Source organism: Nanorana parkeri, unplaced genomic scaffold (genome assembly GCF_000935625.1).
Source record: "Nanorana parkeri isolate BGI_ZX_2015 unplaced genomic scaffold, ASM93562v1 scaffold713, whole genome shotgun sequence".
Lineage (NCBI taxonomy): Eukaryota > Metazoa > Chordata > Amphibia > Anura > Dicroglossidae > Nanorana > Nanorana parkeri.
The window spans coordinates 306,066-325,589 of NW_017306981.1; the positions used below are offsets into that span (position 1 = coordinate 306,066).

General features: G+C 43.5%; 1 protein-coding gene across 6 annotated transcripts in view; it reads right to left on the reverse strand.

The window, feature by feature from the left end:
- The window catches only part of TACC2 (transforming acidic coiled-coil containing protein 2), a 91,470-nt gene that overhangs the window by 48,020 nt on the left and 23,926 nt on the right, over positions 1-19,524 (reverse strand). Inside the window, exon 1 of one of the 6 annotated variants that reach the window (XM_018563968.1) lies at positions 10,366-11,055. The exons of the other annotated variants lie outside the window; for them this stretch is intronic. Within the exon in view, the coding sequence (XP_018419470.1) occupies positions 10,366-10,436 (71 nt within the window). The 5' untranslated portion in view covers positions 10,437-11,055. Of the gene's footprint in view, positions 1-10,365; positions 11,056-19,524 lie in introns of those variants that run through there. 6 annotated transcript variants of the gene reach the window in all.

Consider the following 19,524-nt stretch of genomic DNA (forward strand, 5'->3'; position numbering starts at 1 on the left):
ATGAGATGAGTGATTTCCACTCACCTCATAGTTCTAGCCGACCTGTGACAATGAGACTGTCACAGGTCGGCTCAGTAGATCGGGAGGTGAGCGAACACATACCAGGTTCGCTCACCTTTCGATCCTGTCACGGCTCTCTGCCGTGACAGGGGGAGGGCTGGATTCCCCTCTCCCGGCTCCGATCTGCCAGCTCTGACTGGCGGAACGGATGGGGGAGGGGACGGGTACAGCTGGCTCTGCCTCTAGATAGGCAGAGCCAGCTGTCACTCACGCAGCTGGGCAGATCCCGTCATCTACGTTGGGATCCGCTCCGGCTGCGGCATCTCAGTATACCGCGAGCTGTAGCTCGCGGTATACTGAGCTTAGGGTAACGGGAGGACGCTAGTTTGTGTCTTCCCGTTACCCTAAGGAGAACTATGGGGAAAAACACTGACCCCATAGTTCTCCTTTAAGTGCACCTACAGTTTTCTTAGTGCCCCTGCAAAGTCCCACAAATACTTGTTGATCCCACCAGTAAAGTTCACCTAATGCATCTGCCTGTGTTGGGGTGGTGACAATACTGCACTGCTCCTGAATTCAAAGCATAGTTGCTACTGTAGGCTGTCACAGCCTGCAGCTGTCCACACCCAGTCCACACCCCGTCCTGCCCACTGCTTTCTGGGTTGACATTGCCTCTGTTGTTGAAACCCTCCCATTCTGAAATGCATTGTCGGGAGGACACAAATCATGGGGGATATGGCTCAGTCAGTGGAGGTAAAGGAAGTTTTTACTTTGAGACTTTAAGTTGTCATACAGGAGCTTTGGATATACTTTACCACTTGCCTAGGAGTGAACATGAACATCAAGGAGAAATCATTTTTAGCCTGTATTCTGTCAAGTTTGAGATCATCTGCAATGTTTTGGTGCTCTTACAGAACTTGATACTTGAATGAGATTGGACTGAAGCATTGTTTGAGATAGCTGAGCCTTACAGCGGTAAACTCCCAGAATATTTTTTCATCAATCACTCCCTATTCTTCATAGAAAAGTGAGAAGTCTCACCACCCTTCGTCTACCACTTTCTTTTGTTCAGCTGCCAAACCTGGCATACAGATGTAGTAAACCATTAAAAAAAATATCAAGATCTCTTACTGCCTCAACAAGAGGTCTGTCGATGTATGGAAAGCCTAAATCTGACAACAGACTTTAGATGATCGTCACTCAAACTGCTGACAATCATTTATGGGCACCATCAAATATGAGAAGATACCACCAGCTGACCAAAAATATGAGAAGATACCACCAGCTGACCAATCATTAATATTCTATTTTATTTTCAGTGCTCTACAAAATGGAGTATTCTTTGGTATGAGTTTAGTTCTACACAAACAGAAATGATTTGCCAAGTTAATGTTCATGTAGCAATGCAGACACGAGTGCCTACGGGTGGTCAAGCCTGTTCATGAAACTGCCCCCTAGTGTCTACTAAGTAGGCTATAACCCAAAAATGTGCATGTGTTTCAAGCTCTGTGGTAGCCTAGTATTCAGGCCCGGATTTCCCACAAGGCCACCGAGGCCGGCCTCGGGGCAGCAGGGCGCAGAGGGGCAGCAGCGGTGTCCTTGTGGGGAAGTTGCGGGCGCCGGGCGGTAAGTTGTCCTCTCTACATTTAGTCCTGCTTTGTACAAGCAGGACTAAATGTAGAGTGAGGCAGCCGATTGTTCGTTTACATGTCATCTTGGCGATGTCGCTTAGATGACATGTAAAAAGTCTGCAGCCGGCCAGTCCGTCCTCCCCTCCACCCTGCACTTACCTCTCTCCTCTGGTTCCGTTCTCCGGGCTCTGCCGCCGAGTCTCTCCTCACTGCAGTGAGCAGCAGGGTTAAAACTAACCCTGCCGCTCCGTGTTCACAGTGTGAGGGGAGAGCTGTGCTCTTCCTCTCTCACCTGTCACAGGAGTTCCAGCACAGTGCTGTGCTAGAACTCCTGTATTGTAGGTGACAGGGTCAATAAAGAGAACCTGTCACCTCCAATTGCTATCACACAGGGGCTTGTTATCTCCAGTGTGATAGCAATAAAGTAAGGTGAAAAAAAATTACATTGATTTTTTTTTAAAATTAAATATTTAAAATTTAAAAAAATATATGAATTAAATAAAAAGGTGATTAAAAAGTAAAAAATAATAAGAAACAAATATTAATAAAAAAATAAGAAAATAATTATAAAAAATAAACAATAAGAAGATTACAAAAATTAAAAAGTAAATAAGATAAATAAAAATCTATTGCGGAACCTGGCCTTGGGGCGGCAGGGAGAGTAAATCCGGCCCTGCTAATATTACCTTTTTCATTGTCCAATCCTTACATTTTCTAATGTCTATGGCTCCTACATTCTACTGGTAACCTTACCCAAGTTCACCACCAATGGATTAGAACTGGCACAGACATAAGTGAGATTATCCAGTAACAGCTTGTACCAGGATAACAGACACAGAATGCCACATGTGAGATGATTTTGCACATTATGAGTTTGCCACGCAATAAGGTAGCTGGTACAATATAGTAATAAGAGGTATAAAATGAACATTATAGTGTTTACAGAATATTTCTGGGTTCGCATAAAATAACAGGCTGACGTTCTAAAGAGATCATTAGTTCACATACATCTGTCAGTACAAGTAATGGCTCTCTGAGGCTCAGTAAGAGCACGAGAGATAACGTTACATGCTAGCATTGTCACCACATAGAGAATGTGCACCATGAAGATAAAGACCCAGGAAAAGCAGACACATTTGGTAACTGTGCCTCAGGGCATTAATTCAAGCTGAATCAGTATGATGTGAACAGGATGCAAGGGGAAAAAAACCTGCCAGACTGGCATATCGATGTACAGTATGTAATTACCTAAGCCTGGGTTTCCCAACACTGTCCTCAGGGACAAACAACCGAGTAAGCCAAAAAAAAGTGGAGGTGTGCCTCATGACACATTTTTAAAGAGCAGGATACAAAATGAAGGCAAGACAACGATTATTCTCTTGTCTTCTCTCTCCCCTCTAACCCTCTAAGAGTGTTGAAAGAAGCCCTGTAAGGACTAAAGACAGTGGCAAATAATGTAAATATGTGCAGGCTCCTTTAATAGACTGACCAGATCACAGTAAAAATGCAGAACGTATAACACACAACATCTAATACATGTTTCCTTTCACTAGCGGTGACAGAGTTACTTATCTGCTGCCTCTATAGACACAGACAGAACTCTGAGCCCTGTAAATAACTCTAGCCCCAGGGAACTATTGTCTGACTTCCATGTGCTCTCCATGCACTAATGATTTTCTAATTGAGCTCAGGGCATACGTGTGGGAAAGATGAATTAATATCAAAGTATATGTTCATGAACACAGTCCTGGGATCATCAGCTGGACCAAAATCAAGATGCCACCATGACTTCTTAACGGATTCCGGTCTACATAGTTCACCAAAGTAGACCTATTTATTTTCCATCCATCTAAAGATCAATTTCTGCTGTCAGTCCAATTAATTCTCTATTATGTAAAGAGGGGTTTAAAGCTAAACCCCAGACAAACAGTATTTTGGTGGTGGCTGCAATGGAGGAAAGAGCAGAGAGAATTGGAGAAATTAGTATAAGGTGGTCAGGGGGTGGGCTTTACACAGACCCTGTCCCTTTGCCCTCAATGAATTACCCTTGATCATTTGTGGATCAGGTAGTATATGAATTAAAAGTATGGAACTTCAGGTCAGGTAAATATTAATAAAACATGATTTAATAAATCCATGAATTATTTATAAATGATTATATATATATATCTATAGATATATAGATCTATATATATAGATCTATATATATATATAATTTCTGTAATCCCCTGCATGGCAGGACCAAAACTAGTGGTAAGAGGGTCAGCCTTGGTGGATTATCAGGCTCTAGTGCATTGCATCATACTGTCAGTCTAACAATGGAAGCTTATTGGCAAGAGAAGATAACATAGTATGCAAATGTGCTGTTGCTCCTTTATTTTCTACCAGAAGTCTGAATTGACTGATGACCAAGCTTAAGTCCCTGTTCACACCAGGGCGTTTGTAGCTCGGATTTTCCAGCACGGAAAAGCTCTGCACAAGCCTGTAAACCCTCTTTTTAGGCAGATCAGCGCGATGTGACCTTTTTTCCTATTCCTAATCGCGCTGATCTGCCCAAAAAAGAAGCTTGTGCATCTTTTTCCACCAACCGCCTTTTTTCTCAGCGCGACACTGTGCTGAGACTATAGAAATCAATAGGATTTCTTGTGCAGAGCTTTTCCGTACTGATAAATACAAGCTTTAAACGCCCTGGTGTGAACGGGGACTTAGTGCTTATGTGCACTGAAGAAAAGTTTCAACTGTGCATTTAGCTGTTTGTTTGGCGTTCAGGTTTACACTGTATTTTAAAAAAACTATAATTAACAGGCTGCAGAAAATAAACAAACAATGTCACAAGTAATGAAAAGTCAGAAGGTATGCATCTGCAATCAGTATCATACTACAGATAAAATGTAGCAAAAAAACATTCCACATTCCAAGTGATACAGTTCCCCATCCATGGAAGATTGATACTGAAAGATTTCTGCACTTGAGTACCCATCTGCTACAGTCATTATGAAGGCTCCATTCACACCTATGCATTTGTAATTCAGCACGTTTTCCCGTGCATTCCGTACGCACGCATTCCGTGTTTTTGTACGTGCTCAGGTGTGAGCCCCATAAGAATGTATTACTTTTTGTGTTTTGCGCGTTTCCGCAAAAAAACGCTCAAATGTGAACCAGGCCGAACACTCTCCAGGTTGCGTGTTGATACTGGCAACAGTATAGAATACACTGCTTCCAAGCCTAGAATCGGTTCATCCTCAAGGAAGATCGGGTGCTAAAGCCAGCAGGGGATCATCCTATGCCACACAAATGTAAAGGAAAAGACCGGCTGCACTCTGAAGAAAATTAAAATGCTGGAAAGTTTATTCACCTGGACAACAAGAACATTGAGTCCCTGCCTGGGACCTCCTCCTCTGGTGCCAGAGGAGGAGGTCCCAGAAGGGGACTCTCTTTTCTTATTGTTCAGATTCATAAAGTTTACATTGTTTGAGTTCGGAGTGCAGCCAGTCCTTTCCTTTGGATTTGTGTTACAGGTTTATACATCCAAGAAACAAGACTGGAAGGGGTTATCCTGCATGCATTTAGCTAAACCCTATCCATCGTACATGCCGTGTGATTTCAGACTGCTAATTGTGGAAAGCAGAGAGCACATCTGGAGGAATTCTTGTTGCATTCTGTTGTCTTGATCCATGATATGCATGCATGTTGCTCTGTACACTGTACAGTGCAGACTGCAAATAGGCTGAATGTAAACAGAGCAATGTTTACACTGATCTTGGCCTGTGATGACAGCTTTTAAAGCATAAGGAAAGAAAAAGAGAGACACAGACATAATGTACCCTGAGAAGTAAAACTCCTTAGTCTAATGTAGCGAGCAAAGAACATGTGCAGTAAAGTCATGCCACTGGAGTCCCTAAAAGATTGAAAACTCAGTATGTCAGTTAATTCACTCGTTAAAGGATAACTATAAAACACATTTGCTTTGTTAAAGTGACATTGATTAAACTTACTTTTTTTTTTTTACTTTTTATAGTTATGGTACGCAGACTTACTTGAAAAAACGTGTTTTTATTCTTAATTTTTTATTTCCTTGTTCTCTACTAGTATCCAAACCGCTAGTGCCACCTTTCATAAGGATGCCTAATCACCTAGCCAGCTTTTATGGAGGCTCCCGTGTGCTCACGGCCATGCCTGCACGTGGCTGTGTGTGTCTATAGACATACACAGCGTGCAGCCGCCCACACAGTTTGACTGACGGTAGCCTATGGCTTCTCTGCCCTCAGTACCCTCCCTCACAACAGAGTATCTTCCTGGTTGTGGCAGGGGATAAAAGCGACCACAGGTAAGTGTGTGTGTGGGGGGGGAACTGGGGGTTTACAAAAGTACTGGGAGTTTTTTTCCTTAATGCAGACTTTAGTACTACTTTAATAAATTCAAAGACAACATGCAACTTTGTAACTATGCCCCCCTATCTCTTGTAAATATGATCTGTTATCTCTTGTATGAAAAAAATACATTAGGGGCCCATTTACATTTCTCCAGACTTTTGCGGTGTGTGAAGCCACGTGCGTTTTTGCTTGTTATGTAAAATATTTTCTTGCATTACATTAACCAGTTGACATCCGCGGTGTTAAACCCCCTTCCCATCCAGGCCATTTTTCAGTATTCAGCGCTGTGGTACTTTGACTGACATTTATTCTGTCATGCAACGCTGTACTGAAATGAATTTTATATAATTTTTTGGGGACAGATAGAGCTTTCTTTTGGTGATATTTATTCACCATTGGGGTTTTTATTTTTTACTATATTAAGGAAAAATTACCGAAATTTAAAAAATTTAGAGTTTCCCCTATATTAAATGATAAAACATTTATTTTTACCCAATTTTTTGGTAAAATATAAAAGACGGGGTGACGTCGGGTAAGCAATCCCCCTATATAATAGCAAAGGCACACTGACAGGTCCTCTTTATGGAGACATTAGGGGTCTCTAGGACCTCTAATGTCACTTGTAGACCCCAAAAGAAGCTGATGAAGCAGAGATCTGCTTCATCAGCTTATTTTCTCTGGCTATAGCAGGCAGGTGACTGACAGGTGAATGCGGAAGTGATGTAATACACATCACTTCTGCATTCACAGCCCAGAGGGAGGTCAGCAATGAGCTGACCTCCCTTCCTCCTGAAGCCCTCCCGACCCGATCCCGGGCCGCAGATGGGGCAGCGGATCCCGGGATTGAAGGTGAGGGGTCAGGAGGGGAGGGCAGAAAACCGGCGGCGGCCGCGGCAGACGGCGAAAAAACAAGCACATATAGACGATCGGCAGGCTATAGAGCGGTAACGGGTGTTTGCATTGGATTGGTCTTTTCTGCCCATGCGCGCCCACTAGGGGGCACGCGCGAGCAGAAAAAAAATGCCATCTGGAGACGGCAACCCGCCAATGCTGCAGTGCCGTCCGTCCGTTTTTTTTACAAGGGGAGGACGCCAACTGGTTAAAGGATAATTAAAGCCTCAGCTTTTTTTGCATATATCTACAGTACTTCTAGCAAGCAGTAGATATATGCAAAAAGTGTAAAAAAAAACCCTTTGAAACGGGTTTAAACTTACCTGTGTCCTCCCCGCACGCTCCTGTCCGAAAATGTGAAAATTCTTGGGCAGCCGCCAAGCATCTTGGAGCAGGCGCATGCGCAGATCACATTTTTGGCCGGGACGCGAGGAGAGACACAAGGTAAGTCTATGGACATGTGCACCCGCATGCAGACACCGTGGGACAGGAAGTGCCAGCAAGCTCAGAGGAGTCAGCGCTGGATCGGAGACCCGCCGCAGCGCTGGAGGGACAGATGAAAAGGAAAGAAAATAAGAAGAAGATCGGATTAAGAAACATCATTAAAGGTAAGTGCTGACATTAATATTGGGGGGAGGGAAAAACATTTTTGACTTTAATGTCACTTTAAGGTAGCCTATTTATGATGAATGGGCTGCCAACACACAGCAAGGACCAAAGAAATTGCACAGACCATTTTTTTTAGCAGCGCACCACAGCGCATGCCATGTGCATTATGGTGCACTGACGTGCGGGTGGGTAACCTGCTACTGTACGAATACATTGAAATGCCATTCAAAATAAAACCACCATTATAGTGTTACCGTGTGTTTCATTAGCATGCAGTAAAAAACACATCACCGCAATCCATAAATGTGAACAGGCCCATCATTTTGAAAGGAATATGGAGATGCATTTAATGTCATTTTATTATATCTGCCTGAAGTGGAGCTTTAACAACGCCTGAAGGAAACATTATCTTTCAGCTCTGATTCCCTATTGTCACAGAGTCCTCTTTTCTTTGCTTCCATTTTTCTATTACTGATTTCAGCTTGTACTCTTCAAGGTAAAAAACAACAGGTAACCATATGCGCACACATACAAACATTATCACTACACATATGATTTCCCTTCATCTTATTATAGGCATGTGCAACAAAATTAAATTTGTATATTGTATGGGGAAAAAACAAGAAAACACCTTTCTCTTCCTATAAAAAGGTATACCAGTAAAAGACCTCAACATATCCACGCAGTGCAAAGGCAAGGAACGTCTTTGACGGCACCATCAAAATGGAGGCTTATGGTTCTACTCTGTGCTCTAACTGGAGCAAACATGTAGTCTAAGCCAACCTATTTCAAATGCTGTCACAAAAAGTGTCTTCACTCCCATCTTTCCCCAGAGATGTTAGAACATGTTTAAATACTTATGAGGCTCAGGTGCTTACAGTATGCTGCCATTCAATGTCATTATCAGCCAGCAGTGACACACATTCCTTAGCATGACAGCAGCGCCGTATGATTTCTCTCCGAGGGATAATTCTGGTGGAACGGATTCTGGGGTAACATAGCAGGGAGTGCTGTTAAGCAGCACTAAGATGTACTGGCACAGATTGAAGTCAAGGAAAAAGGCTGAGGACACGGCAAAGCCTGCCTGGCACAAAGCCACCACAGACAGCTGCTGGCCCTTTATTAGAGACACTTTCTATGCAATGTTGAGCAGCAATAAAAAAATGTGTTTTTCCAGATAAAAGAAATGGTCAAATCCGCTCTAGAACTACAACTAGAACTACAATACTGAATAAGCTTACAGACCATATACTGTATAAAGGGCAGCAACAGTTTCCAGTTGAGAGCGCAGCGCACTTTAGACAATTACATAAAAGAGCTTATCGACATCAAGGACGAACAAATCCAATTAATGATTTTTTTTTTGTAGCAAACATCCAGTGTTAGATGTGGAGCATGCCTAATGTTATAATAGGACGGTATACCAGCAGTGGCACTGGCAGACCCATGAACAGGCTCGCCATTAGTGTATTCAATTATTTCATACAGTTGTAAAATGGATGTGATGGAATGGCTAAACTTGCACAATCGACAGCAAGACATTCTCTGGAAATATATTGCAGCCATCACATCCACCTGCAGCTCATATGTTTGTATGTGTAAAAAGACTGGAGATGCATTATTTATACTTAAATGCAGAACAGCAGCCTAAAAACTCCCACAATGGTTCACAGAGCCCACCCCTCCTCAATGCACATACAGTACTGCCTACGGGCTACTTATGATGATGGCCATTTATACCACATGGGTATGGTGGACACAAATGTAATTATAATTGTGGTGCTAATCAAATCTTAGAGCTTGCAATTAATTTTAAGGATCCAAGGAACACATAGTATACTTTAAATTGCAATAACAAAACAAAACAAAAAAAAACTGTCAATAGTATTTTAGAAGGTTTGTTTGATTTGGCTAGCCATTTGACAAGGACAAGCCAATTGACATAGGAACCTGCCAAAACTGAAGGTATCAAACAGCTCTATGTCTTGTACGTTGGTGTGCTTGGGGTGACTGAACACTTTTTGCATTTAGTGCTATTGGGTGCATTTTGTGAAAATCTCCCCTACAAACTTTCTTCTCTCTTACTTGTGCAACATGTAGAGTGGAAGATTCAGCAAATACAAAGTGCTAATGAGGACTTACTTGGGGACCTGTTGCAGTGATATATTGCCCCTACAGTGGATATTTTCACACATCAAGTAAAGATACGTGGTCACAGTGTGAGAGCCCTGTATTAACATTATGGGTATCTTATAAGATTAACTAAGGGCGTGCAGGCAGGATGTGCAAATTAACCCATAGATACCACTCACTTCACCAAATACAGCAAGCGAAAGTCTCATTGGCTGCCAGGGGTTATTAAACATTGCGCATCACAGCTCTTTACACTTCCTTCATGAATGAGCTCGTCATTGGAACAAATACACAAAATTATCTGGCTGGGTTGATTCTATTTGGGCGTTCATTGATATTATGTGTCAGCCATGTGTGTTTTTGTGCATGCACTGTATGAAAAAGAATAAATCAGATATCCCTGAGTACGTTACCTTAAACCCAACTGCAAAGTACTCGCTCTACAGTCTGATCAAGAAGACAGTGCCAACTTGAGACTGAGAGTTAATAGGCGCTTTACAGAACACTGTAGAGGACAGTTGTTAGGGATGCAAAGTACTCAGGATTTATGAATGAATGACAATACACTTATGGATCAGAGGTTAAGGTCACAATTCACTGCTAATGAGAAATTCAGGAAGCATATGATGCTTTTGCATATCACGGGTTATGCAAAACAGATTTATGACAGCCTCCATCAAATCAAGTGCCATTCACAAAAGGAATATTCCAAATGAGAGATTACTCACATATTTTCGGAAGGTTCACTTGCCAGGCTTGTGGCCTGTCCCTGCTGCAGTGCTGACTCAGTCCCTCCCATCCTCAGCAGGATGCAGGTCGGCTCACAGCCTCCTGCACTGCCCCAGCAGCAGTGCCTGGCCAAGAGTAAGACAGGAGCCTGCAGTGCAGAGATCAGCGACCCGCTGCCAGCCCTAAAATCCAGCCCGGAGAGGTCAGCCTTAGGCAGTCTGTCTCTTGCCACCACCTTTATATCACAGATGACAGCAGTGCCAGGGAACAGAGAGGACCATCACCTCTGCTCACACAATACAAATGGTAATGGTCATTCCCATTGCAGAATAGAATCCATTTGTGTGCTCCTTGTAACCTCAGCGAAGTCACGGCGTCACTGCGATTAGTCCAGTCAATCTGTGAAAGCTCTCAGCAAAGTCGCTGGATGAATGCAAATGGCTGTAGCACACACACAGCGGGTGATGATGCTTGTCAGCTCAGACAGCACAATGAAAAAGCAAGAAGGGGGAGGGGAGATAGGACTGTAATGCTCTTCAATACGGGAAAAAATTGGGAATCCTTATCTCCCTGAGCTCTCCTTCATAAAAGATGAATTCCATGGAAGGGAGAATGATGAGTGGCCAGCCTAGGTGAAATAAGAGAAAGGAGATGGAGAGAGCTGAAGCAACATCAGCAGCGCAGGCTCAAGCAGAGAGGAGGAGGAGGAGGGGAGCAATGGCTTCGATTTAACTCCTTTACGTCTGATCCTTAAAATAACTGCTTACAGATCTGTACTAACAAAGGGATGCTGAAATGGCATTCACATATTCTATTCTTTACAATACCCCTATTATACATACACCTGATTCAAGGTAACCTAAGCCCATAATGCTCAGTGTTTGTTCAAAAGCTTCCATAGATGCTGCCATTCCCTGAATATATCACACCCTTCTAGATGTTCGATTACAATAGAAGCTATTCTAAATACGTCTTTTATTATCACAGGGAAAAAAGTCAAGCTGGCCAGACACTGATGACTTGGCTGAAATTTCATAATTCTGAAAACCCTGGAAATTCAGCTGCAGTCACTGTTCAGGCATTCTGACAGCGGCACACACGGCTGGTGGCGGGGCTAACCAGTGTGAATGGTGGCATTGAGCACGGGCTGAGCAAGAAAAATCGGCCGGTGTATGGCAATCTTAAGTATGTTCAGAATTGTTCACTGTAAGTGATAGCAACCAAGCACATTTCATCCTTCACTGATCTGACTACAATAAATGAAAACCTAGATGCTTGCTATTGGTTACTGCATGTCATCATTGTTGTGTGTGATGTGTGTATGAGCTGCATTGTGAGTTGTCACTAGAACAGGAAAATCATCCCAAAGGGGATTCTTAGTCTGGTGACTACTGTCTAACGGTGGCCATACACCTTACAACCATTGTTGTCCAGACATCACACCCTCGTTCAATTTTCATTCAACTAGCTCATCATGCACAGACCAATGTAGTTCGCATTTAATGTTCGTCAGCACCACTAACTGGTCAATTTTCATCAATCGAAAGGACAGATTTTCATTTGAGCATGTGCAGTTTTCATCTTGAGATTTTTGTTGTACAACAACGCTACTAACCTGTCGATTGTCGTCCAACTAGGCTAAAGTTTTCTAGGCTGCTGGAAAGACAAAAATCTGCCAGTTGTACAGTAATTGAGGTTGTGCACTTCCCATCAACTGGCAGATTTTCGGGTGAAAACGCAATCGCAGACAATGCGTATGAGCACCTTTGGCGAGAATCTAGCTCCCTTTGGAGAGTTAAACTCTCACTTCCTAAAAGGAAGGAAGGGAAATCTCCTGAATGGAAAATAGATGGCAAAAGTGTCATTTCCACTTGCAGTGTAGTTCTACTTTTAGCCCCTAGACCAAAATAAGCAGTTAACCCTTGCAATGCAGGGGCAGCCTCACTGGAAGGGTCAATTTTTAGATTGCCTGGAGTTCTTCTTTAACATTACATAGCAGGAGACAACTTTCGTTTTGGAGATTGTAGAAAAGGCAGGAGCAATCTGAATCGCATCACTTCTCAGAGGTGGTTGTGCGGCAGTTTGCAGGCGCTCAGGAGGTGATGCTGAATGCCTCTGTTGTTTCCTATCGCAAGGGGGATTTTACATTGAAATACCATGCTGCAGCCGCGTGACAAGTGTTTGCAGCGCTGTACCATTGACTTCAATAGGAAAGTTTGACAAGCAGTACCACCTGCCAAACATAACATTGCGAGTTTAAATTGCTGCACCCCGCAGCAAAGCATCATGGCCGCATTAATGTGTATGAACATCTCTGGCTGTCATGTTATTGCCCAGGCAGCCAGCAGTAAAAATACAGATCAACCCCAAGTTTTACCACCTGTGTGAACTCAGCCTAACTCAAGGAAAGCTGTCCTGAAAGAAATACACAGGCTGACATTTTTGACACATTCTGAAAATGCTGGTTGTCTGGCTGTTATGTTAAATAAACTGCGTGAATACTTCCCAAGCCATTGATCCAGAACAGGCATGCAGATCAGAAGCTCTAAATGTCACCTGCTGAACACTTAGAAAATACTGATGACAGCAGATGGTACCGCAATAGCGTGCATCAGCATGACAGCCAGGCATCTAGCATTTTTTTTTAAATCAAATTATTTTTATAAGCATATTTAAAAACACGATACAAGCAAGAAGCATAAAAGGAATTATGTGTCAGCTGATAGTGACCAACCAGCTATCGGCTCATGTCATCTCAGTGTAGTGCCTGTTGAAAGCAAACTCATGATTGGCTGCCACTGTACATCACTGATATTAAATACAGAGTGAGCAGTGCGTGTTTTCTTTCGGGACGAAGAGGGAGCCACACAATGAACCGAAAGCTGATCTCTAGAAGAACTCGAAAAGCACAAACAAAGCAGAAGGTATTTTGCTGCTTCTCCCCTTTCCTTAATATCACTTTCTCCCCCCCACAGAGATATAAGTGACACTAATTCCCCCAGCGCAAACACAACCATATGTCTCTCAGCATTCAGCACATTGCAGGTCACTGTGACTTCTCTCTCCTCTATTCATACATCTTATCACAGCCGAGTGATACGAGCCAAGTTGGGAGAGAATGGAATTTCACACAATATACCCTATGTGGAAACTGAAAATTAAATACCAAATCAGGACCAAGAGACTCTATGGCAGCCCATTTATAGCAGTATGAACCAAATGAGATGGAGATCGAAGGGGAACAATGCAAACCGGAAACTATCTCTGCTAAACCAAACTCCGGGGACTGGACAATAAACGTTTCATTGAAATATATTCCTCAATAGCCACAAAGGATATAAATCCACTTTGAGTACACCAAATACCTTTACAAACCTAGTTCTTACTTTGTAAAGGTTGTGGTGACATCACCACTGTGTTGTACATGACCTGTGCAGAGAACAGAGCAGATCCACACGCATGCATTTTGATGCATTTCCAATCAAGCAAAAAAGCGCAGGTGTGAATCCAGGATTTCTCCTGAACTGTTTGTGCATGTGAATGATTACAATGGACTGTGCACCTTCTTGGGAAGAGGGACTACAACGACATCCTGGGGACTACAGAATGAATGGACTGGAGTGGATTCTCCTGCAAAGAACTGGAATGGTTTCTTATGAGATTTCGCCTTCCCTGTATTGCCCAGAAATATTCCCAGAAGGACGGTGATGTGACACCCAGCGATGCGGAAGGCGGGAGATAAGATAAGTAGAAATCAAGATTGAAGAAAATAGGTCACCAGCACTCCATAAGTTAAAATGAATGAGTCCTTTATAGAAATCAAACTTTTCTTTGTACAGGTACATTTTACACCTACTAAATATGGCCTGGCAATCAGAGCACATCTTGCTTTTTAACCCAAGGTCCACTTTAACAACTTTCCATCGGCCTCAAACATATATGCGGTGGCAAAAAGGTGACCTTTCCTTTAATACCCAGTCACAGCATACATGCATCCCCTGCTCTCTGCTCCCAGCATAGTGACCGAGCTGTCACCTACAGATCCTGGTCATGGTTTACAATTACAAGCAGGGACGGGCTCCCAGTCATGTGATCACTGTGATTGTCTGTCATAACAGTGGTAGTTGCCTTGTCGGACTCCTTACCGGAAATTCCCAATCGCAGGGGGGGTGCTCGCAGTGACTGCGAATGGCGCCGCCAGACAGTAACTGTAGATAGATGTCACCAGCACAACAGAATCATTTGTAATGCAAAGTGTTCATTTATTGAAACGCCATGTCACCAGAACAAGCCCTTTTGGGGCCACGCAGGGTCCCCTTCAAATGTCTGTCATAACAATCACATGATCAGGAGCCTATTCCTGCCTCCCATCGTTCAGTTACTTTTAAAGGACTGTCAGGAAGGGGTTCAGCAGATTTGTTTTATATGTGTATCTAAAAAATGTTTTTGAAAACCCCTCAATTTCCATGTAATAATAAGAAATAATAAGAGCCAACTCACACACACACAGTGTTGTGCTAAAGGCATGGTTTAGCACACGTTACCGCACAGTGCAGTGCACCACACGCTAGGTGTGCTGACATTTATTGAGAACTCCCAGTCTCCCAGTAGGTGGGCATTACGCTGCAATACATGGTACCGCATTAGTATGAATTGCAGTGCTGTGCAGTAAAAAAATAGGGCACCCCTGCCTGGTGGTGCATTGGGGTGCCATTCAGCACTGTGCAATAGCATGCAGTAAAGGCATGGATACTGTGCCTTTAGCGCACCACTAGAGTGTAAACTGTCCCTTAGTGGTAGTTGTTTATTTAAGTGTACTGGTGTTCAATCTCGTGGGATATAACCTATCCTGAAAACATCAACATCATATTATATAAATACACTTGATTTTGGTAAACAATATCAACAGCCATGCAAAATATTTTGCTGCAGTGTTGTTACCTCTAAGGCCTTGTTCACACCAAATGCAGACCAGATCCGGTCAGGTTTCTGCACACGCAGTGCAGTGGGTTGTGCCGCGTTTTAGACGTGTTTTGGATGCGTTTTTGATGCGTTTAGGGCCGGTTTTGGTAAACTTTTTTTAAGTTTAACATGGGCTTTCAGGCACTTGCATGCGTTTTTGATGCGTTTTAGATGCGTTTTTGATGCGTTCCAGACCGGATCCAGAACAGGTAAAATAGGGCTTGCTGCATTTTTTTCATCCGCTCTGGATCTGGTCTGGATCCGCACGCTGCGATGTGAACTGGAGGTCAAAATACCATAGGAATACATTGGACGCAGTTTTGATCCGGTCTGCACCTGCTCTGGTCCGGATCTGCTCCGCGCTTGGTGTGAACAAGCCCTAAGGCTCTAGACATGAAATCTGCCTGTAAGGAGCACTATAATACTGCAGTTTGTAAGCGCAATTCATCTTTATATAATTCTTGCTCCAGTTTCAGAGCCGACTTTCTACAGATTCTTATATTTTCCAGCTGTCAGCGTCCATCTTATCTGGGTATATTTCAGCCTGCCATTAAAATGCTGGTGTCTCTACAGCTTTGAACCCGGAGAGCTGGAAGCATTGTCGCCGGAGGGGGGATAAAAGGTATCAGTGTGGGATGGAGCAGATGGGGACATCATACTCTGCTCACTTTACACAGCCATCTGTCTGATGATAAGTACGAGCATGGCATCATCACAGGGTCCTTGCATGCTTCTGACCAGTGTTAAAAGAGGCAAACAAATAATTTTCATCATAGATAGGATGAAATTTTCAGAGAATACCAAAATTCTCCCTCCAAATAATGACTGTGACATGCTATAACTTGGGCCTCCAAGGCATGACAGCGCTATGTTCCATGTACAAGTAGTAAAGTGATCATTCCCTACAGCAAAGGCAGCGATAGAAGGCTGGTCATACTAGAAAAATATTTGACAGTATCTTATACACTATGGGGTCTTTTTATGAACAATTCATCCTGAGAAAAGCTGTGACTGTTCATTCTGTGAGAACGGAAGCAAAAATGAATGTTCTTAGTAGGGATGCACAGATACTTTTCGAGTACCAGTGCAGATAGTTGGCATTTTCATGAGAACTACCAGGGTTGCAGTGGTTGCAGCTGGGACCTGGCTCTGGCACTCCACCACTGTCCTGAAATCATTAGTCTGTATTGTTTTAGAAAAACTGTCACATGACAATAAACAAAAATGTATCAGTACTCGTACTTGTAAGTACTCGGCAAGTACCAGTACTCGCAAAACTGGTATCTGTGCATCCCTTTATTTATAAAAACAAAATCATACATTAAAACAGAGATGTACAAATCCCAGGAGCTCCGTGTGCTCCTTACAAATGACAGCTGCCTCCTAATTTTTGAATTTTTCTCTAGTGTAGTCTTGGAGCTCAAAAGTATCAGTACATGTACTCGTACTTGTACCGAGTACTGTACTTGGTATCTGTGCAAACCTAGTTCTTAGTATATTCTTTTTTAAGTTGAATGGAATATTCTGAAAATACCACATTATGGCCACTAGATGGAGCTGAGGAGCATAGAAAATATTTCAAATGCTCTTAAGCTCCAGCTAGTGGCCATAATGTGGCATTACATTACAATTGACTCAAAAAAACAATATATTCTAAGAATGTTCATTTTTGCCTTCATTTGCACACAATGAATGTTCACAAAGATACGCAAGGTGGCTATCTGAATTGTTTATAAATAAAGGGGCACATTGATAAAGCACAGCAATGTGACTTAACAATGTGCTTAGAGCTACGCTGGCTTTCCGACTTCAGAGCGAGTAGAGTGCTATTAACATAAATAGAGCGCATTAAAAAAAACGTAGGATGAGACCCAGTCACATGACCATTTAAATTCATGTGACCTATCATCCAACCACAAAGCTCTCTCTATTGTGTTAAGCAGAGCTGGCCAACATGAGTAGAATTTTTCACGTTTCCTGCTGAATCGATCTGTGGGTGACCCTGCCGGCGCCATCCTGCTTGACAAAAGCTGATTTTTTAGTAGGCTTTTGTTGAAGGAGCCCTGTAGAAAATTGTAAACGAAACAGTGATTGCAGCCAATCGCCTGCACTCACCGGTCACGTATTCTGGCAGCTGCGGATGTCGGCTGCCATAATACATTTGCTGGTAAGGGAAATTCCTCCATCCCCGCCATTCAGCATGGATGGGGAAATAAGGTGATTTTTCTCATTCAGCCTGCATAAAGCTGGCCATACACCTATAGATTATCTGCAGATTTTCTATGGTCAGATGGAAAGTGCAACAGATTCCTCCATCTACGCTAAACTGTGTGGATGTAGTAATCCCCCACTGGGCCAAGCTTCAGTATCTGGCTAGTCGGACCCGCTTGCTCTCAAAATACTTGAACAATGCCTGCATCCAATCAGAGTGTTCAGGTATTTTGACAGCCAGCGGGGCCGACTAGCAAGATACTGAAGCTTGGTCCAGTGGGGGATTCCTCCATCCACACAGTTTAGCGTAGATGGAAGAATCTGCTGCACTTTTTCCATCTGACTATAGGAAATCTGCAGATAATCTATAGGTGTATGGCCAGTTTAAGAATAATCTTATGGTGTGTGTCCATCTTTAGTAGAAACAAGCACTCAGGTTGGAGACAATTTTAGACCTGGAACTTCTGCTCTTAATAAAAACAACAAACACAGTTAATGGGAGATCGTGTACATTTCCTGGTGCCCTGTTACATGTGACTCTAGTTGTCCTTTAATGTACCTTTATGTGACCGGAGCGAGAGTTCCTAAGCTGGTAGAACTCTGAAGGTCACAGACTGACTGTTCTCCTTCCTCAGTGACCTCTACAACAGAAGAGACCGTGTCAGAGTGAGAAATAAGCTTGGCTGCTTCTGTACTTTCATGTCTGTGGACACTGTGCTGCTATTGTGTGATGACACATCCGGTCCTGGAAGCAGCACAATCGCCATACAAAGCATGGATGTCACACACAGCCCTCCGGTCCATTATACGCTGAAGGATTTCTTAGGCTTCAATACATGCCGCGTCCAAACACATTGAGAATTCAATATGTCAGCTACATTAAAATATATATATATATATACAGTGTATATATTTATATGTTTGAAGGCTAATTGATTAGCCTGTATTTGTGGGAGGAGTCCTTCCCTCCTCTCACGCATTAAAGGGGCAGGTAGACTCACCTGGGCACGGCCTTCGTCAGCATCCTAGGAAGCTTTGGTACGGACGGTCTGTTGGCCACGCCGGCCGGCTCGACCCCTGCACAGTATGACAAACTGGGCCACCCTATTCTGTTTTTGGGGAAGGCCCAGATTTGTAACAATTTCAACCACAAGGCGTGTAACTACCCATAGTGCAGGTTGTTGCACGTCTGCTCCTCATGCTTCAGGGCCCATCCCAAGTTTAGCTGCACTTTGAAAGCCCCGTTGCAGTCATGACTAAGCCGAGTCAACGTGGGGGTGTTGGCGGTCTACTTGCAGGGTCACCCGGATCCCTCATTAGCTGCTTTCCTGACTGGTTTCGTGTCTGGGTTTCACACAGGGCTGGTAGCGTTGCCCCAGGCCACATACGAATGTGACAATCTACGGTCGGCACTGGCCGAGCCGGACAGGGTGGATACATTGCTTCAGGCAGAGCTCGACAAGGGTTTCGTTATAGGCCCCTTTGTGGTACCTCCATTTGTGTCGTGGAGAGTTAGTCCTATTGGACTGGTCTGTGGCAAGTTTTCTAATAAATTTCGTCTAATTTATGACTTGTCTGCCCCTCATTCCGTTGCTATACCTAGTCTGAATGCATTGATACCTTCCGAGGAGTTTACCCTCAAGTACTCCTCCGTCGACCAGGCGGTGCAGTATATATTACAGGCTGGGCAGGGGGCATGGTTGTCCAAAGCAGATATATCGGATGCGTTCAAGCTGTTGCCCATCGAACCTTCGTTGTGGCAATGGCATGGGGTAAGATGGAGGGGGCTGTATTACTTCGCTACCAAACTGACGTTCGGGTCGAAGAGCAGTCCCTGGTTGTTTGATACCTTTGCTCAGGCCCTTCACTGGGTGCTCGAGCATCATGTCCATTGCCAGAAGGTTTTGCATTACTTAGACGACTTTCTGCTGGTGGAGTCCCCTCACAGGTCACCGGGAGTATTGGGTTACTCGCCCTTATGGCAA